General features: G+C 44.2%; 2 protein-coding genes across 9 annotated transcripts in view; one reads left to right on the top strand and one right to left on the bottom strand.

The window, feature by feature from the left end:
• The window catches only part of LOC112563549 (titin homolog), a 54,977-nt gene extending 35,583 nt beyond the window's left edge, over positions 1-19,394 (top strand). For 4 of the 8 annotated variants that reach the window (XM_025237596.1, XM_025237621.1, XM_025237648.1 and 1 more), the window contains 16 exons: positions 2,535-2,681; positions 2,964-3,050; positions 3,301-3,398; positions 3,721-3,822; positions 4,142-4,773; positions 5,038-5,456; positions 5,763-5,954; positions 6,204-6,374; positions 7,098-7,235; positions 7,831-8,030; positions 8,938-9,114; positions 9,801-10,649; positions 10,929-11,090; positions 11,339-11,635; positions 14,188-14,205; positions 15,726-19,394. In XM_025237596.1, coding sequence (XP_025093381.1) covers positions 2,535-2,681; positions 2,964-3,050; positions 3,301-3,398; positions 3,721-3,822; positions 4,142-4,773; positions 5,038-5,456; positions 5,763-5,954; positions 6,204-6,374; positions 7,098-7,235; positions 7,831-8,030; positions 8,938-9,114; positions 9,801-10,649; positions 10,929-11,090; positions 11,339-11,635; positions 14,188-14,205; positions 15,726-16,325 — 4,289 coding nt within the window. In that variant the 3' untranslated portion in view covers positions 16,326-19,394. Of the gene's footprint in view, positions 1-2,534; positions 2,682-2,963; positions 3,051-3,300; positions 3,399-3,720; positions 3,823-4,141; positions 4,774-5,037; positions 5,457-5,762; positions 5,955-6,203; positions 6,375-7,097; positions 7,236-7,830; positions 8,031-8,937; positions 9,115-9,800; positions 10,650-10,928; positions 11,091-11,338; positions 11,636-12,035; positions 13,113-14,187; positions 14,206-15,725 lie in introns of those variants that run through there. The other 4 variants (XM_025237604.1, XM_025237614.1, XM_025237631.1 and 1 more) reach the window with 4 other exon arrangements.
• A 770-nt stretch (positions 19,395-20,164) lies between these two features.
• LOC112570252 (trissin receptor-like) lies at positions 20,165-22,549 on the bottom strand. The gene is made up of 2 exons (XM_025248629.1): positions 21,243-22,549; positions 20,165-20,970 (listed from the first exon to the last, which is right to left on the bottom strand). Exon 1 carries the CDS (start codon positions 22,528-22,530, stop codon positions 21,445-21,447), a length of 1,086 nt encoding a protein of 361 aa, XP_025104414.1. The 5' UTR covers positions 22,531-22,549; the 3' UTR covers positions 20,165-20,970; positions 21,243-21,444.
• Positions 22,550-22,946: the final 397 nt, after the last annotated feature.

The following is a 22,946-nucleotide window of genomic DNA, read 5'->3' on the forward strand; positions in this document are numbered from 1 at the left end:
TGCTTCGCGCACACCCACAGATGACACCTTCACTAAGTAGTTCATGGATGTTGACTACAGCGAGTACACTAGTCGATGTCAACACCATGTCATTTGGATGTGTGAATACAGTGTAGTTTTTGGCTTCTCGGAGCCGGTTGAGTGTACTCGGAGCTTAAAAAATCATAGGCAGCATCGAACGGTGCTTGTGTTGAAACAGATTGTGTATCTGAGATCCGTCTAGCGCAGGGGTAGCCAACGCGGTGCCCGAGGGCACCTGATCGCCCGCATGGACATCTATGTGGGGTATCTATGCTATCGTGAATGTTACTAAGTTTGTATCAAACAAGTAGTTCCTCGTATTACCAGCACCCTTGAAGTAGTTGCCAGTGTCAAAAAGTTTGGTGGCCCCCTGGTCTAGAGGATTTTACGATTAAAAAAAAACCAAAAAAAACATTTTCTCAACATTCACATCCAGCATCACCTCCTTCCAGCCCTGTCATCCATCTCTCCATCCCTCTTACCACACATTCTCTAGTCTCCTCTTCTCCCTTCTCTATCGCTTGACACTCCCTCCTCCTCAACACCCGTCCACCTTCCTCGGGTTGTTTGCAGTCAGAAAGGACAGAGGTTGAGGCGGTCGTCACAAGTCCAGGTAGCTGGACGTGAAGGGTCAGAGGGGACGGCAGGAGCGCCGCGACCAGTTGTAGGGTGACTATGTGCGACTTGGAGCTAGGTAGCTTGAACTCACGACTCTGATGCATGCCGGGAGTCTTCATGCCTTGTGTAATGGGGATAAATCAGGAAAAGAAATAATTATTTGGCATCTTGCTCGAGAGCTGCTGTGCTGAATGACGCTTTCTGAGCAAGACCAGGGCTATCTCGGGTTCACACACGTTTCGATGTGCAATTGCTTTTGTTTGTAAAGTGAGTAATCTGTTTGATGTGCCGGCCGCACGCTTCCTGCTCGTGATTTGCCGCCCTCGCCAGAAGGCGACAGGGCGGACGGACCAAGCGCTGCTGGCGTCAGGAGGGCACCTCGGCCGAGGTTTGTCATGATTTCTTTGTTAATGTTCACTCGAAGTAACCGTGAGCATGAGCTGAGGTCATGAAAGGTTACGACCTTTAGTGGACGAGAGTGATGAGCGACTGGGGTTTTAGTCACCGCAACCAGGTACGGGTTGGTGCTGTACAAGACACTGGAAAACTGGAATGTTGGAGTAAGTGGTAGTTTTCTGGTTCTTTCTGTAGGTGGAGTTGCGTCTCCTTTTTCCTTCTCCCTTCCCCCTACTCTGTGTGTCAGTGGCGTAGGATCGGATGGAGGGGGGAAAGTGAGGAGGCTAGAATGTGAACGCTGTTCACTGTCAGCATGAAGTTTGTTCCCTTAAAGCCAAGCATCTTTCACATAGAGGGGATTTCGCAGAAAAATCCCCGACGGCCATCCCAACGAACAGGTGTCACACAGAGAGTGTGAAGAGACGAGGACTAAACCCAAGTTTTCACTGCAGTGTCGCCAGCAGTGTTTTAACCACGACATTACCGGGCGCCACAAGCTCAGCGGTTCACCGATGTGCTCGTAGTAGAGAAGACACTAGTGAGAAGTGTTCACTCCCCTATCAGACTGTTATAATTTTCTCCGGGACTACACTGTTGGCTGGTACAACGAATGACATCGGTAGACCTTTCTGTAGCATTGCGTTTGATTTGAGTATCCTTGTTTGTTGACAGCGGGAGTTTATGTTTTAGCTTTTCTAGCCCACCATGAACGATTGTCTCACTTCATGTTGGCTGAAAAACACTAGGGCCCTTGGTTCTAGGCTGCATACTTCTGTACGGTCGCACATTGTGGAACTAATGCATCATGTTTTCCAGACCTCCAGTCATCGCTGCATCAGTTTCTATTTCGACACTCGTAAATTCCCAAGTGATCACACACTCACTTGTAAGTCGTCGTCGAAGCAAGAAATTTCATTCCTTTGCCATATTCAACGTATGAAAACTTAACAGGAGTTTTATTGTTAAATATCACTACCGTGCTCATCGATCTGCCATTGACACGAATGACCGAACTGTATGCTCTTCGTCCTCTCAGTACTGTCCTGCTCCCCTGTGCCCAAGGTGCACCATAGTCTTACCTGTACAGACAACTTGTCCAGCAACCCCAACCTTTATACAGGCCGTTATGTCCACTTGTGTGTAGCGGGCATGTCGGTTAGCAGTGGTCTTTGTGTCACTGATTTCTCTGTCAAATTTTATCAGCACCATCTCATTTCACAACGCGCATTGACACGCACGTGTCTCAATCCTTGACAAATCCAATCAACTATGTCCTTCGGGGACATTGGAAATAGTAAGAATTTGGTGGAACTCGCCTGCCTGGCTTTGGGCTGGGTTACTAATGTGCTCAGCGAAAATGTCCTTGACCTGTAATTAGAAATGCAGCGCGTACGCCACTCACGTGTTTGCACTTTTTGCACTCCTCGTGATTATCTTAACTCAGGGGTTACGGTGACACGGTGACGATCTTCTTACCGGCTGATGTTTGTTGGTTGCAGGTTTCCACCAGAAAGCGTTTGACAGTGCGCGCAAAGCCGAGGAATATAAGTTCAGGATCAAGTTCGACTCTTTGCTGAACGAGCTTCGCCATGCACTCGACAAGAAGTCTCCACAGGGACTCTCCAACAGTTTCGCTAGTGTTTCTTGTATGTTGTTAGTTTATTTATTTATTTCTTTTTTGCCGTGATTACTAATTTAATATTTCAGAAACATGATTTCTTTGTGTTTGCATTTTAATATACACATATAACCTAAGGAAAAGGGACATTTATAAATAGATAAAAACTGGTTTTCTTTTCTTTACTCTGATTGTAATTTCATTTGCAATGAGTTAACATTTCCAGAAGCTCTGAAATCTCTCTGCGCAGTGTACGTGGTGTTAGACGCTCAATCATAATTAGTCAAGGGGGTTTCCTATTATATGTCAGCAGATGGAGAGGTCATGCTTTCGTTTCGCGCGAGGCTCAAGGAAATCTTAATCGGCTTCAGCAAGCGTCTGCACCTGGCCTTTGAAAGTGAGCACCATGATGCTGAGTAATATTGTAGCTCTATATAGTTCACAAAGATGATTTACAGATGCGTCCATGTTACCTACATGCATTCATGCACCTGCCCGAGGATGCCTGTGTCTGTTATTGATAGATTCATAGCTTTTATAACGTATGCCATTAGAAAACATATTGTTTATAGTTGGAAGATTTTTAGTACATGGACAAGGGTATGTTATTAATATTAATAAGTACTTTCTCAAATGTTTGGCTCCAGGCTTTGAAAAGGACGATCCAAAGGCCGAGCGGGTGCAGCAAGTGAAGCAGAACATTTCTCGGTTCCTGGAGGATGTGCTGGGCGAGTCACTGGATCTGGTGAGCCCGCCATCTTGAAGCTAGGAATGCAGTGGTGCATTACACGCACTGTGATGTGTCAAGATAATTTGTATATATATTGAAGTAAACTTTCATAAAAAAAGAGCAGCGAAGAAATGAAGCAATCTTAACACAATTTGAACATGATTTAAAGCATAACGATAAAATTCTCAGAGACTTTGAAACAAGTGAGGCCAAACGCATGCAGAGGAAAAATGTTAGGAAGTTTTGTCTCACACAAGAACTGGAGCTCTTGTTACATGTAACCGAAACTGTCGAGGCTGCGATATGTGATCTCACTCAGCACTTCGTATCTTTACAGACCTCCGATGAAGCTGTGTCCGATCTGTCTTCACTTTCCGATGAGTCCACTAATGAGCGCCATTCTTTTGAGGACCAGATAGCGCAGGCAGTCGTCTCAAAGGTTTGTTTTTTGTGTGTTAAATCGACACACTGGAGAAGAAACACAAACTCACCGGAATATCCAACAAATTGTCTTTATAACAATACACGATGCTCTCCAGCAGAAAAAAGTATTTTCTTTACATTTGATTCGAAACTAAAAGTTTTCACAGATTCATTTTAAACAAGAAGTCTTTTGATCCAGTTTCGACATCCACACTACCTGGTATAATATAACTTTGATTGCTCGTACATTATAGTTCTGTGTTTGAGAGTGAGTGAGAGACACAATCGTGAAAAAAAAATAACCCTACATTTTCTGTGACTTATATCCATCCCAGATTGTAGAGAACCATCGGAAAGAAGTGAGCCATTCCCTCAAGTTCAGTCATCGTCTCGATGGCCACCTGAGTAGCCCCTCCTTGGTGCCGGACACCAGGGACAGCGAGGAGGAAGAAGGGGAGGTGGAAGAGGAGGCTAGCCCTCCTACAGATCGTCAAGCCAGAAACATAGACATTACAAAAGACTTTGAAGATCTTAAACATTTCGTGGAGGAGACGCAGTCTCGGACAGTTCAGCAGTCTCTTGAGACAGATGGTGAAGTCAGGTCTGGGGAAAGCGGCTATAGTTCTCAATCTCACTCATCAAGCCTCGAGCCCCTGAGCAACGGAAAGGATCATTATCTGCAGGACTTCTCCGATCTCGAGCAGATCGACTTCAACTCTGGGGAAACTGACCCCGACCTGTTGTCCATGAACCTCGCCATCATCCCGGAGGAGACGGAGGAGGAGCTGGAGAGGGATGCCGCTGATATCAGCGACAAACACTGGCGCGAGAACTGGATCTTCAAGAACACAGCGCCCTCTGCATACGACAACATCGGCCAAAGGCGCATCAAAGGAGGCAGCGAGACTCCACAGTACATGATGGTGCCACAGCCTGATCACCGCCTAATGCCTAAAGTTGGCAACAGGTGAGCCAATGTCTGGCTGAATGAATTATAAGTGCACGTGTGGCTGGCTGAATAACAGACCAGGGGTAAGAACATTGACAACTTAGGCCGATTGGATACAAAGTTGACCCAGGTGTCGATTGAGTGCTTTGTACATTCAAGGGAAAAAATACATGTTGTTAAAGAGAAGATTCTAATTCGGGTTTATTTTCGCAATTTCTTTTGATGCTTTAAATCTGCCTTTAAAAATGTCTCTGAGAACAGGGTTTTTTTTATAATCATTAGGGACGTGGACCAGCTGTCCGAGCTGTCCGACTTTGACGACCATATTCTCTGCAGCGATGATCTGACGGATGACGACAGCTTCTACCCACGGACCTCTGAGGAACTCGAGCGACTGTCTCGCCGGTCGTTCAGCACGCGGGCAGGGGCAGGTGACTCTTTCGTGGACACCGCCCGCCACAGGACACGGACTGAGACGCCGCCATTCAGTGATGATTTAGACTTTGAAGATGTGGGTGTAGGAACTGACGATTTTGTCGGGCCCATTGTGGAACCGACAAAACAGGAACTGAAGCTTCTGGAAGAATTAGTCCCTGCTGAAAATGACGACCCGAGGTTTACACTTGTGCCCGAAAGCGTCGTCATTCAAGAAGGGGAACCGGTGAAGTTTTCCTGCAGGGTGTCGGGTACCCAGCCCGTAGGTATGTAGACCCTGTAGTTATACAAGAACTGTGAGGGTTCAGGTCCGGTAATAGTTTAGCAATGCAGCTGGAGAGGTTGAATACATATACATATATAGGTAGGGTGTACGTACAGATGACTGACTGGTTGTGTAAATAAGTGTTTGCTTAATTTAAGCAGGTAATGGGATTGGGAATAACAGGCGTGCGTCTGTCTTGGCTGGGTAACAAGCAGATAATGCAAATGTAACGGCAACTGGTTACCATGAGAATTGTAAATTAGTCTGCTAGTATTGTACCTGAGACCAGCTTTTACCTTCGTGGCAGACGTGTTTTGGTACCGAGAGCAAGAAGAAGTGGAGGAACTGGAAGAGAGTGAGGACGTAGAGCTGGTTGTTGATGGAGATCGCCACTCAGCCACCCTGTACAACGTCAGCCGTGCTCAAGCTGGTCAGTACATGTGCATCGCCCTCAGTGACCGCGGCAAAGCCATCAAGTACCTCACCGTTACTGTCAAAGGTAAAGGGTCATTGTCGGTGCTAGTGTCGAAAATAAGCTGACATGATTGTTGTTATTGTGAAAGTGTTGTCGTTCGGCCGTGAAAGATTTTCGTGTCGTTATGATGTGACAGGTGCGCCATTGTGTTAACATGTCAGTGTCCCCTACATAAGGTCCTCATCTACGCTGACCTCAGTGTTATAGATATTAGGCATAAGTTAGTCAGCATGCTTGTAACACGCCAAGATTAATTTCTCGAATTTTGTGCAGACAACAAGCAGGACCTCAAAAAGCCAGAATTTCTAAAGCAAATCACAGACATGGAAGTCACAGAAGGACACAGTGTCAGGTTCCGGTGCAAGGTCAAAGGTTACCCCCAGCCCAGGATTAGCTGGTACAAGGACGGCATTCTCCTTAAAAACAGCAAATCTTGTCGAATCGGTTGGTACAAACTGAAAATTTTAAAACCATACATCCCCATGTTTGTTTCGAAGTAGAAGCTGTTGTGAACATGCGATTAATATTATAGTTTGAATGCGCTTTCTCCGTCACAATAAACCAGTCAAATTATTTCTGATTACAAAATAATTAAATAGCTCTCGTCAGACCAAGGAAATAATATTTAGCTCTGTTCTGTAGATATAAAAGATAATTTGCGGTACATATGTAACTAATTATAAATCATTTACCTTTTATGAAAACTGTTTCGAGAAAATACACACAAGGGGCCCAAGCAGCAGTAAATCCCACCAAAGTCCTGAAAGTAGTGATGCAGCGATGTGTTTGGACATTTCTCATGTGCACTCAGTCGGTCGGACTGGATTAGGCCGCGAACTTGTATTACAGTACATACAGGGGAAATAACCCCACACAGTGTTTTCAAGATAATTCAGGGTTCATTTTTGGAGGAGGTGGAGGAGAACTGGGCGTTTATTGCACACTGGCAAGAAAAACTACTTTGATATACCAAATTTCATTGCACAAATTTCAGTTCAGTCGTTCATGAGAACTGTGAAGCTGGTTGTGTGCAATGCGTGCACGTGCGTGCGTATGTGTGTTATGCACACGTGCTGGTCTGCACAACTGTTGTTGTTGTACATTCCGTTTAGATTGTGTTTGTACAGCCTTCAATACGGAACTTATCAATGTTCACCGATCTTTCAGAAAAGTTCGGCAACCGCGACTACATTCTGACCATCGACTACGCCACGATGGACGACGACGCAGAGTACATGGTTGTTGCCCGCAACGTCGCTGGGGAGGCTAAGTCTTCTGCGCAGGTCATCGTAGAGCCTTTTTCAGGTAAGATTGAAGTCGCTTATGTTTTTATGGTGCATATAAACCGTCCAGGTAAATAGCTTCCATTTCTTCCAGTTCCGTAATCAGCTAAGAAGTACAGGGAGCTCACTGCCTAATTTATAACGTGAAAAAACTTTCTTCTTGTTTACATTTGAACGTTTTAAATATTAACATATTTTTTAAAAACTTTTTATGTTCGAGTATAAAGGAGTAGTTTAACCTCTATATAGAGTAGAATAGATGAGATGAGTGTAATTAATCATTTACCTTGATCAGTTTTATTTTTATTTTAGTTTTATTTTAGTTTGATGTTCATCATTCCGTGTTGTAGATTATAGTACCCTCATTGTCCCTCTGTGGAGCTAGAGACATTTTGTGTATCTTCATTTTTTATTTTTATTTATTTGGCCTTTTGCTGATGTAAAATAATTTTTTGTAGGAAGTACATACTGTTTTCAGCTCCTTTCCACAACGCACACGCATGCACACCTGTATGGGTTTGTATCTAATGGAATTTTTTTTTTCGTTTAGCTAAGTTTGCTAGAGGCAGTTCAGTTCCTGTCCTAGAACAAACATACTTTGCTGATTTGTTTCACAGGAGACGCCCCGCCCATTCGCTCAAGGGGCAGAGTACTCTCGAGTAACACCAGTGCCGCCGACTCGGACTCGGACACACCATCGTCTGCTCAGCAGTTGAGACGCGGGGAACTCAAGCTGGACACCCTGGCCCAGAAGGTGGCCGTGGCGCGAGAAAACATGAGGGAAGAGGCCGAGTCCATGTTGGTGACCGCTGAGGAGGTGGGTGGCAAGTTGATGTCGTGTAATCTTGTTGCATAGTCCTCATGGCAAGTAGTCTTGACCCCACTTAGAAGAAAAAGCAATGTACTTTGTTTTGCGTGAGTAGTAGCAAAGCCTGGTTTGCACAAAATTTAATGTTTACAAGTTCTTGATTGTACACCTGGCAGCTGCGGATATATACTGGTAACTTCCCCTGTATGGGCCCACTGCTTCTCATAGCGAGACATACACTGATCGTGTTAAACAAATATTCTTTCTCGCACACGTACACTGATCTTATTTTTAAAAAAAGCACACTTTCTCAAACATACACTCTGGGTATTAAAAGTACTGTATATCTCGCACATACCACCCTACCTTCACTATCATCATTAACATTGTTGTTGCTCCCCATCGGCACTGTGCCATTGCTGTGTGATTATATGGTCTCTCATCCACGAAGAGCTACAGAAACAGAGTTACTGAGACAGACACTGAAAAGGAACTTGCTACAGATACTGTAGACACTGTGTCACTGCTCTCCCTGACCACGGTGACTGACGAGGAAAGCAGAGTTGTCATTTTCGTTTGTTTTTATTTTATTTTTATTTTTATTTTTTTTTTAAACTTGCCTTTTCATCTTATGATTGTCTCATAATATCTATTTTTTAAACATAAAAATTTACCAATAGCTTCGGATTTGGTAGCTGGACGAATAAAGTGGAGGCTTTTTAATTATTTTTTTATTTTATTTTTACTGAGTGCGTATTGTAGGCTTTGCTGCGTTTGTTTTGTGGAGGTATTTCTTGCTGTTCAGGCATGCTTTCACCTGCCTATGACCACACTAATCCTACCTGCTGTCGCACGTTTGTGTGTGCGCTTGTCAGTGTGTCTAACACCAGCCTGCTTGCAATGTATTCACACACAGCTGACTGCCCTCAGCCAACACCTGGACGACATGGAGCGCCATCTTGACTCTATAGAGAACGTGGCCCACCCTTACAACCCACACCCGCCCCACAAACAGCCGAGTAACAATGTAGGCTCTTCTCACTTCTTGGAAGAAGCGGTGGATTTGGATATTATCGAGAACGAAATTGCAATGGTAAGATGTAGGGTTAACCCTTCCACCTCTGCGCTGGGGTGGGATATGGGGTTAATAGGGATGTATAGTGCACGAAGGATAACAATGGGGTAAATGCGGTGATAGATAATTGATAATTCAGAAAATGGGGTGATAGTTAATGGGTAATTTAAAAAATGGGGTAATGAGGGGGGAATAAGTTGCATAATAATGGGGTATTGCGATAATAGCAGAAAGTGCTATGCGAAAATGAAACGAAAATAGATTATGCGGAAAATGCGGTCGTGAATAATGACTTAGCAAGCTGCCCTCTTCCTGCTTTTGTTGCTGTTTGTGCTTTATTGCTTTGCACTGTATGCTTAAAGGTAAAGTCTTACAGTACATTCTAGTAGCTGTTTGCTGTGAATTTTGAATGTTTGTCTCTTTTGTCTTCCTGTTTATTTCGTGTCGCCTTACTTGGTACAATTCACATCAAATGTCATTACAAATTTTAGTGTGAGAATGTGTGTACCTTTGTTTAATTCTTTTTCCTTCCCTTAATTTCCATCATTTTCCTTCTTTATTTTAAAAGCGCCAAAAGACTCATTTCGTCAATCGCTGGCTTACACTAATCATCAGTACTTTAGTTATTAAAGGGTTAGTCCTAGCATTGGTTTCGCCTCCCATGGTCACTAAATGACAGCTGCTTTGTGGTGTGTTCTTATCAGAAGGAGACCGCGAAACAAGTGCGCCTCATCACTTCCAACGCCCTCAGTGTTCTTCGCACGGCCCAGGAAACAATCGAGAGTGAAAAATCCTTTTCTCAAGAGTACTCGACGAGCACTCCGCGACTACAGAACCGGAAGTCAGGCATGGTAGGGCAGGATGGGGACAACAATAACAACAAATCCTCCTCGCCAGTCTTTGCATCGCTCTCGTTGACAGAGACTGACAGTAAAGCAATCGACATCAACAGTATGCTGCCTGACAACCTGGACGAGCCATCCTTCGATTCCTTCCGGACGACCTCAGAGTATACTCCCGTTGTTTCCGGTTCGTACCGAGAAGAAGTGTCCCTCTCCCTCTCATCGGTCTCCAATAAAAACATCAACGATCCACTTCCGCCGTCAGCGTTCAGTGATGCGCAGAAAGTATGCGCGACAGAAGTTAAAGCTCAGAAGGCAGTTGTAGATGATGTTTTTGGGCGAGAAACTGACAGTTCAAGGACTTCTAATCACAGCTCAATGCCCACAGCAGACAACAGCATGAGGTCGATGAGAGAGAAGCTGACACTGACAGATGAGTCCAGCGTGACAGTCCCGACAGATGAAGTGGACTCGCGGTTGGCCATGTCCGATTTCTCACTAGCCTCACCCGAGTCGGACAGTAAACTGATTGTCAATTTTGGTCCGAAGGAAACCAACCGAGAATGGTATAGTCGAGACTACGAAGTGTCTTCGGTAAAGCCTGCTGCTGAAACGACTGCAAGAAAACGATGGTCGGTCACATTGGATCCCTACTGCCCGACAGCAGAAGTGGTCAACAGACAGTCTAGCCTTGAGGAAACGGAGGAAAAGGTCAGCTTCTTTTTCTTTGCTAATTTTTTATTAGTCTTGATTCTGAGCAGTCCAGACTTACTGGGTCCGGATGCACGTTCACATTAGTTCAAAAGCTTAGTAGTCAATTGAAATAATCAAATGTTAGTTTTGCTCTTTGCTAAGCCTAAACATCCAGCACTGGGTCTGTTAATTACACTGGTGTGGAAGGGTGAGTTGTTTGGTTGTATTTTCGTATCGGGTATTCCAACTGCTGTTTTCCTTTATGACATATTGCAACATCGTGTGCTCTACATGCAGATATACCTCACTGCTGGCCACATGTACGGTCTAGAAGACAGAGTCAGGGAGCTGGAAGGGAGACTGGAAGGTGAAGGTCGACGGGGACCTGTACATAGCCTTTCCGACCTTGAAGCTCAGGTGGTTAAGGCAGCAGTTCAGGTGACACGAAGCGAGAAAGAGGTTAGTTCAGACACCAGCATGTGTATTGTGTCCCAGTCATGCTGACGATGGTGGGGGAGATAGTGGCGGTGATGCTGCTGTTCTTCATGACGATTGTGGTGGTGGCTGGGATTATGAGTTATGATAATTGATGACGGTTAGTGGCAGAGGATGATCAGAGGATGATTGGGGATGGTTGGGAATAAAAATTTCAGTACTGGGTTATTGAGAAAAAGGGAGAGGATGAGGTCTTCGTGTTGTTCTTGCAGGTAAATAGCATCGTGAACGCGGTCAGCCTTCTTCAGACTAGCCCTCGGTCGTCAAGGGGCAGCAGCTCCAGCACAGCATCCACCCCGCGCGAGTCTATCGACTCCGGCACATCACTGACCAGCGAGCGGCCGCAGCCTCTGCACCTGGTTGGGCAGACACGCGAGGACGACATCCCCGAGAGCCGCGCCGAGTTCGATGCCGACTCCGGGGTCGAGCTTCCCTCAGTCAGTCGCCTACGAGCAATGTTCTCGCCTAACCGCAAAGAAGACGACTTTGTAGACGGGAACTTCAATCGGGTAAGAAGACTTTAGCCGTTCACTCTTGTGTATGTAGGCTCAAACCTAGGTTATATTATACTCCATCTTTTTTTTTTTCACCATAAATATCAGTCAAAGTAACTCATACCTGTAGGCCATAACGAGGTACTCACATTTTAATTTAGAATGGTTCTAGTCTGAATAAAGCTAGAAATGAAGCACGTTTGGTCATTTTGTGATACTGTGATATCCGGTGCCAAACAGTGAAAATTATTGAGAATCTTTACATGTGGATACACTCTCAGAATGTACTTACCAGCAACACTCGTGCCATCATAGGCGCACAATTGAAAATAAATATATAGTCATGTTTTGGGGGTTGAAATAATGTCCTCGTTGTACCTCTCATTAAGTTGATCCTTTCCTTGTCTTACGCCAGTCACCTCAGGCGGATGATGAAAACTGCGTATGTATGCGTCTGGATGACATTTTTACTTGTGTGTTGACACCCTGAATATTTTTATCTGGTGCTAGTTTTCAGTACTTCATTTCAATAGGAAGTGCAATGGCTTGTCTTGTGTATTAGCTACGGTCTTTTTGCTAATTTTGTTTTTAAACTCGTTGATTGGTGTTCAGTGTTCAATCCTGGCTGCAATGTTTGTATACACTAGTATAACTTTTGTATTAAGTGTTTGGTTTAGTGTTATTACAACAGACATATGTGTGCATTGTCTAATGTACTACTATAGTGTCTGTATGTATTCACTTTTGCTTTATCAGTCATTAAGGTTCACTTCTGGCAACTCATTATTTGTTTTTCGTGGTTACTTCCTCATTTGACAGTCTGCCCTCATGAAACTACCTTTGCTGTGACACAGTGTAAAACTCGAACAATCAACTTTTATAAGATGATAATATAGATTAGTAGGAACTCGTAATTCCTTCACGTTTTCAGAGTGAAGTCATTATCAATATATTGTAGCTACTTATCTGGGCCTCTTTGAGAAAGTCATGCAAGATAACAAGAAAATTATGCGAGACCTGAAATTGCCTCAGTTTGCTGTGTGTTAATTCTGTACTGACGAAGAGAGTCCAGCCTTCCCCACTCCCCCACCTCAGTTCTACTAGCGATTGTAATAGGACGGACGTACGCTTACCTTGCATACGCACGACGCATTACACACACAGCACAACGCTTGACGACCCCACGCAGATGACGACGAGGATGAAGAGATTTGTAGGTGCATCGCAGAGGCACAAATTCAGAGGAATGTCACTGAGAGAGTCATGAAGAAGATGGCGGAGAAGACCGTTGTGTTTTGCCCGCTTACTCGGCCATTTTTAGACCAACTGCTCTTCTCTTATATATGACGTCTTTTTCTGCTTCAAGTGACGTGAAACAAATGACGCACATAAGACGTCAGACACCTCGTACACGAAACGATATATGACGTACAACAACTCATTACAGTGATAAAAGTCTTGCTGACGTAATACTCAGATGGCGCGAGACTGGGAAGACGAACAGTGATGTTGTGAAGTAAACAATATATTAGAGGATTCATTGGTCAGATGTCAATGATTTGATGGTTACCTTGCCTTTACGATCTAGTGCTGCAATCAGTGCAGAGGGCGTTTCATGTTGCTCACATTTCACATTTGCTGTGTCCTTAAAAATGCAGTGATTCGAGACTTCACCGTAAATCTTGGTGCAGACCGGCGTTCTGCGCACCGAGGGCGCGCAGCTTCGATTAACGTCTTGCAAGTTTGACCAATTAACAGGAAGATTGATGGGTTAACTGTGCTACACTCAGAGCCTGTGTTTTTCGGTCTCCATTTCGGTCTCTCTGCCGTTCTCCTCACTCCCACCCCATTTCCCTCAATCTGGCCAAAACCATAAAAACTGACCTGACTCTTTCCGATCAATAGTTTGTCCTCTACAAACAAAAGGACGAGAACGCCATTAGTTCACTGTCCAGTTAAAGACCGTCCCGAGATCAAATGAATGACTTCATTACATGATGATAATATCCAAAATAGGAGTGAATGACGCTTGTTGAGGTACAAGTCACCAGACCAGCAGTCTTGAGCTTTGCACGGAGGTCAGAACCGTGACGCAGTCATTAGTCTTGGATTTGTTTAATTAACATATATTCCTAGCTTGCGTATTGACTGTAGTCTTGACGATTAAAGGGTAGCAGCGTGGCGTAATGGGAAGTTCAGTTGATTTTTTTTGTTTGTTGGGGGGGGGGGGGTCCTTTATTCTGACCAAAAGAGAAGAACTTACTAATTATCGTTTCTTAGACATCATCAGCAATGGACGACCTTATTACTCATCGTTTATATGCACATCATCAGTCTTCTCCATCACCGTTTTCATAAAGTTCTGCTTATAAGAATGCCATGCAAAAAAATGGTGTATCATATGTATCATGTATTATTCGAAATTACTTAAAGACAAGATCGTATATGATTTTAGTGGTGGTGATGGTTGTTGTTGTTGTTGTTGTTGTTGTTGTTGTTGTTGTTGTTGTTGTTGTTAATGGCGCTCTATAATTTATACCTCCCTTGCATGTTTATTGAAATTTCAGGAGAGTGAAAATCCTTCAGTGAGTATTGAGTGAAGCAGTAGTGTACTAATGAGTGAAATACGGAGTATCGAAGCTTTTTGCATCTGTTGAAAAGCTACAATACCCCACTGATTTGTTCCGAGTTTTATTTTCTCTGTTTTTCTGTCGTAGATGTAGTGTAAGGTGCTGTTACCTGATCAGTAGCCAAGCTTTCACTACTTTCTCGTGTTCAATACAAAACTATTTCTCACACAAAGCATAGACAGCTTCATACGGCATTGTTCAGCAATGCCAAAAATAACTAATGTAGTTTAACCTTTAACAGACTGATTATTTATTGATAATATAAAGAAGTGTTCATCTGGCTTTGAAAAAGCAGCCGACCCAGTCATATGTTGTCTTGTTTCCTTCAGAAAATATCCATACCTGTTTACGAATGTGCGTGCTTTAAAAATGTAGTAGGTATGGCAACTGTTTGAATATAACAAAGAAGCAAGGATTTAAAATATACGAATACTAATTTAAACTAAGAAATGGACCTGAATAACAATATTCATTAAGTAAATAAAGTAGCACTGACAATAGTGACCTGATACAATTTATCGGCCGGAGCTTAAATGCGTTAAAATTTTTATTTTTTTAAAGGATAAACCTTTGACAGCATACATTTTAATATTGCTAGCATGAACCATACTTTCCCACAGCGGTTTTTAACTTGTGTGTTTATTGAGAGTTAGTGTTACATTTTGTTGTTGCCATGGTTACTTTCTTTCGATTTTTCTATAAGATTAACAATTTTTCTGTCACTTAAGAGTGCTCCTCACCTTTTTCACTCTTGAATTCCCTTGCACACTTCTCCCACTAACCTGGACAACTGCTTTCTTGAATTTCGCTTTTAATCACTATATTAATATTAATTTAATGTTCTATCTGCCAGAGGGCGTTAAATTGTTTTTCATTTTCACGTAAACGGTTCAGTTTATACATGTAATATATGTGTTATGATTATAGATTATGGGATGTTTCTGTACATTTATGATATGTAACTCCTCTAGATAAGCTTCAAAAGGGACGTTAGTGATATTGTAGTACACTATCTCCAAGAAAAAAAGCTTTGCAAAGATAAAGTTCAGTATGAAAAAAATAGCATAACCACGTTTTGTCGATAGGCAGTGGAATAATTGTGCCCAACGGCTTTTGTGTACACCATCTACCTACACACACAGATACCTCTTTCCTTCCAAGTGAAGGCTGTGCTATATTATATAATTAGGCTTCAGCATCAAACTGAATATCAGTTATTATTATTTCCACGCAGAGATGTATGAAGCATGTTTTCAACTGTTGGTTGACTTTCATTATGTTCATGGCATTTTAATGAAGTCTCCATTTTGACCAAGTGATTAATTGAGTGGATCAGAAGATGACAGATTAAATTATGCGTGGAAACAAAGATTGATGAAGTTCTTTCAAAATGCTAAGTGTGTTAATTGCATTGACATCATACTTCTTGATGATGAGGATGATGATTATTGTTATATTCTTTATGCTATCTGCAGGTTTACAGCATCACTGCAAGACACTTGCCTAAAGGCCAACTTCAGAAACTGAGAGGTAGCCAGGAGGCGGCTTACAATGTCAGCAGCAAGCCTGTACAGTCACGTGCTGTAATCCACTTAAAGTCGACTTCCAGTGGACCTGCAGACGAAAGGCCCACCACCCGCACTTTTCGGTCAGGCCTTCGCGCGCCTCCTCAAGAAGTTGAGGACGAATACACCACTCGACAGACCAAAACGATATCACTACCCGAACCGGCTCGCTACCACCAGCTGGAGCCGGCCAAGGACCCGGTGCTCATTTACCCAGAGCATGACAACCAAACCCTGGACGCAGGCTTCACCCACCATAGCGAGCAAGCAGACGGTCAGTGGCGGTCAGCGGGAGTGCAGGCCGGAGGAAGCCGAATTCGTCCGATACCTAGGGGGACCCCCACGGCAGCCACCCTCGATGTAGAGGACAAGACCGTCCCCAGGATTCGCTCCGGGTGCATCTCTGCGCGAGCCGCCTTCTGGGAGCGCCGCATCATGCAGGGAGAACCATCCGACTCCAGAGTGGAGGAAGAGTTCCCGGAGATGGTTCAAGACAACACCGCCACATGAGGTCGCCACCAGTCAGACTGACTACATTGTTTTCTGACATCATTGCACAAGCGCCGTCACTCTTCTCGCAGAACCCGACTGATCTGCTCTTGACCAGGCCATTTATATTATAAAAAAAAACATTAGCAATATTGGAACAGTAACCTGATATAATGAGTCAAATAATGAAAACCAAAGAGGTTCGCGGGCCAAAAGTTTATTATTAACGCAAAAAGAATCTTCAGCCCTTACACGAACCTTGACCCTCTGGGTTTGCAATCTTTCTGTTGATATTGTTATGCGCGAGTAATCAAAATCGCTTCGAATATCGTCTTCCTGTATAAGTTGTATATGCTCTTGTGGTCTTCGAGGCGCATGAGACAATAACTGGACAAAACAAGCCCCTGCCTCGGGTAAGCTCTGCCGATACTCAAGGGAGTGATGTCACTACTCGACCAGAGGGCGCCCTCGGCAGGCTGCGGTATGTGCAATACATGACTGTCCTTCACTCTGGTAGTCTTTCTCTCTGAGCGGTGGGATGGCAACGAGTGTCTCCAAGCAGCCACCCGTGAAGCCGTAAAAGGAGTGTATCGAGCGACAGCGCCGTCTGGTGGGGAAAGACTAGGCTGCTGAAGCCTGTTTGGTGCTAAGTGTACAGTATACGGAAACCTTGTAGTGGAAGCAGATCTGACATCGTTGACTGGCTTCGTTAGCACTTGTCTAGAATTCCTTGGAATTTCGTTCGACTAAAATCCGTTGTTTTGTCAGTTTTAATTTGCTTGAATGGTGGTTAAATTAAACCCAAGTGCCTAGGGGTGGACTTGCCTAGTCATGGCGAGTTTCAAGTTTGAGTGATTATCACGAAGTAAACTTGAGTTTTGTCTCTTTTCTCGTGGATCTTGAGAGAGGCGGCCAGATGCTTACATCTCCTTGAACATCAAAACTGGCAGAGACTGGTAAACAACCTCATCACATTCCAGATGGACTTTTGGACTGGTCTCTGAAGACATTTTCTTGTGTGTATTTGATGAGGGTAAGCAAAGACAAGCTCTCGAAAAACTCGTTCTTTGGAGGGGAGTGTGGCCACTGGCATCCTCTTTTCCTAAAAAGAGATTCTTTTATATTATGATTAACTCGCGTTTATTTTAAAACTTTTGAGCGGTGATTTCTGTAATGTTTGTCTTATTTCATGTTTCCAAAGGGATGTTATTTGTGGATATTAATCGTCACAGTTCCTAACTTAGTTCTGACCAGGTATGACATTATAATGTAAAGAATCTAAGAGTTTTTTTTCTCCCTTAGTACTTGTGGAATATCTGCTTATTTTGTTGTTTTTGTTGTTTGCTATGATAATGTATCTCTGTTTAGTTGTTTAACATGATGCATGTACACGTGCTTTGCCACAAATACCTCAATTTGCATTTATTTGCGTTCTCAGGTCTGTGTATTTTTTGGTTCTCTCTTCTCCCCACAGTGACGACTAAGTTATTTTCCTGTTTCTAATTTAAGATGAACAAAACTATCGGTCGATTCTACCTAATTAGGCGGTACCTCAAGCGCTGCAGAAACCGTAGTCTGCTCTTTCCTTTTTAATTTTATTGTCTTAAAATAAGATCTTTATCGGTGAAGGAAGTATTCAAAAGTGCCTAAAGTCGAGTGAGAAAGTTGGCAAGATTATTTTCTTCTCGTAAAAGTCTCTTGAAGCTTCCTTTTAAAAGCTGAATGATGTAACAGACATCTTAAGGAGTCTTTTTGTAACTGGATATAATGAAGACAAAGATGGCATGTTCTGTATACTTTTAGTAAAGCCCTGTCACAAAAAGGATATGTAACGGCTACCACAGACATGTGCCGCTGAAATCATTGCTATAACCAAGTTAATCATGTGCTTCAGTTTCTTGCTTCTTTCTTCAACTGAAAATTTTAAAATGAAATAATGAAGTATGATTCGTGAAATCATTCAGGGTTTAATCTCTAGTAAAAATCCCTGTTCGTTCCGAGGCTTGTGCGCGCACGACGAACCAACTGAAGAAGCATGCAAGCTTTCAAGTTGGAGGACCGAAGCCTGTTCGGGTTATGTATTGTAAACCTGAACATAAGTGTTGAGCCAGTTTCATTTCACTTTTTGTCCTGTTGTGTGATGCTGTCGTCTTTACAAGCAAGGCGTTTAGTTTGTGATAATTACAGAGCCAAAGGAAGCAGACACTAGACGACCTGAGCTTGTGAGACTTTGCACGACTGGATCACAGCAAGGTTGTAAACATTGATGGCGGGTAGTTACAGTTCCTGCTAGAAAACAGTGCACTTCACTGGCACTAGATGCTGTAACTCTGATATAATTACCGTCCAGTCAGTAAGTCTGTTATCATGGCCGAAAAATGTACTAGTTGTGTCAAAGTAGTGAGGCAATAATAAGCTTTGTCTGTGTACAATGTGGAATAGCGGGCAGTTACACTCCTACCAAACATGTTTTTACAACCATATTCTAACCTGATCGTTAATGCAAAATGTTCGAACCTCAGTTTGGCAAAAGTTCAGTTAGTAGCTTTAGCTCCTAGCAGATCAGCCTGTTTTTCGGTCAACAGAAAGATGCAAATATCGAACATGAATTGTTAACTTTCATATTCAGATATAACATTTGATTATTATATTTTTAAAATAAATATTGTACTTTTGCTGGACCTTGCATCTGATTGATTTTGAGCTATCATTTAGATATAAGCTATCAGCAATCAGTCCATCCAAAATCATGCCAGTTACGGATTAACACCTAGAAAGTGAAGTGCACGCGGAGATTATATAGTCTTTACAAGAAGTGCAAAAGACAGGAAGCATGTTTCGACAAGGCCTGGGGTTCTTGACTATTAGAAATTATCAACAAGTTCTGATGTTTTTGACTGTTAAAAATAAACAGATTAAAATAAATAATGCCACGGGATTTTCACAAACTACTTCTGTACACGAATCATATGCAGCTAATAAAGGAATGTATTTATTACTAACCCGAAAATACGTTTGGAAAGGAGTTCAAAAGTACAATAAACATATTCAGACTAACCGGCGAGTCAATAAAGTTTCTACATTTTATAAGGCGAACCACTGGTGTTATTGAACCAGGTGTGAGTGCACTTGTGAATGTATTCAGTGCTTGTGGGGAGACATGAGTTGTTGGGGAGAGCATCCGCGTAGCCATCTGTTATATAATCTATTATATAACAAATGTGTCGCAGATATTTCACAAACTGCTGAATACCAGTATGCACGAAAATGTTAAGGTCATTCCAATATTTAAAGTCGACAATACCACATTTACACGGAAGCTGAGCAAGAAACTTGAATTGTGAAGAGCTGGAAAGTGACTGCGATACATGAAGCTTGGAAGCAAACTAGACCCCGAATAGGTCTTAGAACCGGGTGCAGTGTAGCGACAGATGTCTAACGCGGAACATTCAGTTAATTTGCTGATAGGTAACAGCAGTTTATGCGACTGACAGGCGCTAGCCATCCACTTAGTGTCTAGTGGTACCATGCACCTGGCTCCAAGACCTTCCATTACACATGACCTCCATTGAACACTGACTTGTACTCAGCACAAAACAGCAGTTGGGGGAAGCATACACAGGGTGAATTTCTTGGCAAGCATATTTCATGTCCCCATTTTCATCTAAACGAGATTCGAATACAGTATTTAAACCTTAAAGATGAACAAAATGAGCAGAAAAGGAAGGGGAAAAAAAGCATTTTCTTACTTTTGTTGAAGCTCGTTACGAGTAAGCAAGAAAATGTCTTATTGTCCACAGTGTTTACACTGAATTAATCAGTATTAGCAGAATTTAAATGTAAAAGAACTGGACTTGGTTTTCAATGTTAGGAGCATGCTGATTACCTCTCGGGTAGTGATGGTATTAGTAATGAAAGGGGCGATGATGAATACCTCATCTTCAACGTCATCGTCATGGAATGTAGGTGTGGAAGCATTAGCGACCTTTAACCCCCGAATGGTGTGCTGAGCATTATGGCTGAGACATGCGCATAAGGCACCGAGGGGAATTAACCTTTTTCTTGCTTCTCGACTTTTCCTTTTAGGTGTTTGTCGTAAATATCAACCTCATCGCTTCCATCAACTCACACCAAGTCACCAGTGGTCCATCTAGCTTTTTCTTGGACAGCATCCGAGAATTATGGCACAGAGTTACGCTTTCCCACCGAGGTGGCGCTGGGTGTGATGACCAGCCTGCAGGTGGCGTAACTTGCCTCCTGTATGCACCTCGGGTATGACAGATTGTAATGCTTCTGCGAAAGGCGTGTCACCAGGGTGTCCACGACCCGCGGCTGCTGTCGACAGGCCGGCTTGGCAACCAGATGTCCACCTCCGCCTCTGACTCACCCTGGAAGTCAGCCACCCTCGCCTCTGTCTCATCGCCGTTGTCATCGTCAACGTTGCCAAGTACCTGTCGTTGCGTCGTCGCAGCGCGGAAGTTGCTGTAGACGCGGCTTGCTGTAGCGTGTCGCTTGCAGACTGCCCTCGTGGTGCTGCCCTGCAGTACAGCTGTCGCCACTGTCGTCGGAACGTAGAGCCCGCGAAACAGTAGAGCGCGAAGTTGATGGCGTGGTTGGTCAACATCAACGTCCCGACTACCACTCGTACGAGGGTATACACCGCCACCTGGAGGAGAAGAGGAAAACCAAGATACCGAAAGCTACAGTGGGAACCTGCATGCTTATGTTCATGTGTTCAAAAACTAACGGACTTACTTTACATCATGTGTGATGCGTTAATGCGTTACATAGCCAATGGACTTAAAGCCTAACAACGTGTTAAAAATTAAAATGGTTAATGTTACATAATGTTGAACAACTACAGGGTTAACGCTACAAATTCTGCCAACAAATACTAACTGACATATTGCCAACAGAACTGCAGTGCACGAAACTCACATCGTGAGCGGTGGACCGTGTCCACGCTAGCTGCTCCACGATGAGTACGACAGCGATGGGCAACGACAACATCACGAACACGATCGACGCCAGCAACGGCATGAGAGTCACGTGATGTTCCTTCTGAGCGCGGCTCGCTTCCTCGTGTGATGCTGTCAGGTCATGCGCCTCTCCATCGAAGTTCTCACCTTCTGCGAAAGGTTTAGCTTGCAGAACCAACAGTGTGATGAAGATGAGGCAGGGAAACAGACTGCTTTCTTCCTTGATGCAAATGTGGCTGTCGCCCTGAGTCTATAAAGAACTCTGACTCGGGTACTTCGCTGATCCAGGATACAAGAGAAAGACTGTAACAGGAATGGTTCCACTGCGCCCAGCTTTTGTTGGAGGTCGCCTTCAGGTGTTGACTCGATCGAGAACGAGACTGATTTTTGACTGTCTGGCAAACAACTTCTTGTGACAAAGTTTGCCCTCGTGCACCTCCACGAACGAGAGTTCTCGAGCCTGACAAGGCTGACCTGAGGAAATGTTGACGGTGGTGGTTCTGGTAGTGGTTGTAAGTAGTGCCCAGAAAGTTTGCCGGCAAGCTGTTCCTTCTGAGGAACCTCTGACTCTGTACAGAAGGCTGAAAATTTGAGAAGCTGAACTGATACTTGTTCCTGAAAGCCGCTGCCCTGTACAAGGTCCTGACGATGGCGGTGTTGAACACGATGAGAAGAAGCGAAGGAACGAAGCAGTAGGCGAGGGCGTCGACCCACGGCCAGTATGCATGGGTGAAGATCTCACTTCCGGTGCTGAGGGTCTGACACGTGTAGCGGCCAGTCTCGTTGTTCCACACGTGTGCCCGGATGACCAGGTGGTGAGCGTTGAGCCCCACGCAGCCTGCGACCAGTCCCCCGATCACCCAGCACGTGCAGCGCAGGGAGGTGACTCGAAAGGCCCTCAGAGGGCGGCACACGACGAAGTACCGCTGCGCGGTCACGGCGACCAACAGCCAGGCGCTGAGATGCGAGCAGACGAAGAAGAGAAAGTAGTGCAGGCGGCAGACGTCGTGGCTGGTTCGCAGGGCCGTGACGAAGACATCGATGAAATTGAAGAGAAGGTTGCAGAGCAGCACCCCGCAGTCCAGGCACGCGATGGCGGCCAGGTATGGAAAGCAGGCCGTGCGGCGCAGGCTCGAGCAGGCCAGCACGTGCACCACCATGGCGTTGCCAAGCCACCCGACTACCGCCAGCGCCGGGGGCGTTGCGACGTTGAGGAACCGCGCTGCCCGGTACTCCAGGAAGACCATGAGATCCTGCGAGGGCAGCGAGGCCTCGAACACGGTGAACAAACCAGCCTCCACCATTGACGAACAGTAGACCCTGCAGAGACCTCAGGGGTCAGAGTCAGGGTTAGTTGTGACGAACTTAGGGTCAGAGCTAGCAATGACCTCTTAGCTAGGCTTAGCTGAGACCTCGGTGTTTAGACTAGCGAGGACCATCGCCTTCTTCGCTTATGGGGAAAGGGCAGGACATTAAAGAGCCAGGAGCAGAGCAGTTACTTTTTGAAAACATTGTTGACAGGGAGGGAACTTTTCATCAGAAGATTAGAAGAGAATCAATGTGATGCGTGCAGCTTACTTCTCTTGGTACAGGTTCTTGTTCTTTTGAGGTACTTGGCGCTACAGGGATTATTGTGGCAAACCCTAGAAAAATAATATGAAGA

Source organism: Pomacea canaliculata, linkage group LG1 (assembly GCF_003073045.1).
Source record: "Pomacea canaliculata isolate SZHN2017 linkage group LG1, ASM307304v1, whole genome shotgun sequence".
NCBI lineage: Eukaryota > Metazoa > Mollusca > Gastropoda > Architaenioglossa > Ampullariidae > Pomacea > Pomacea canaliculata.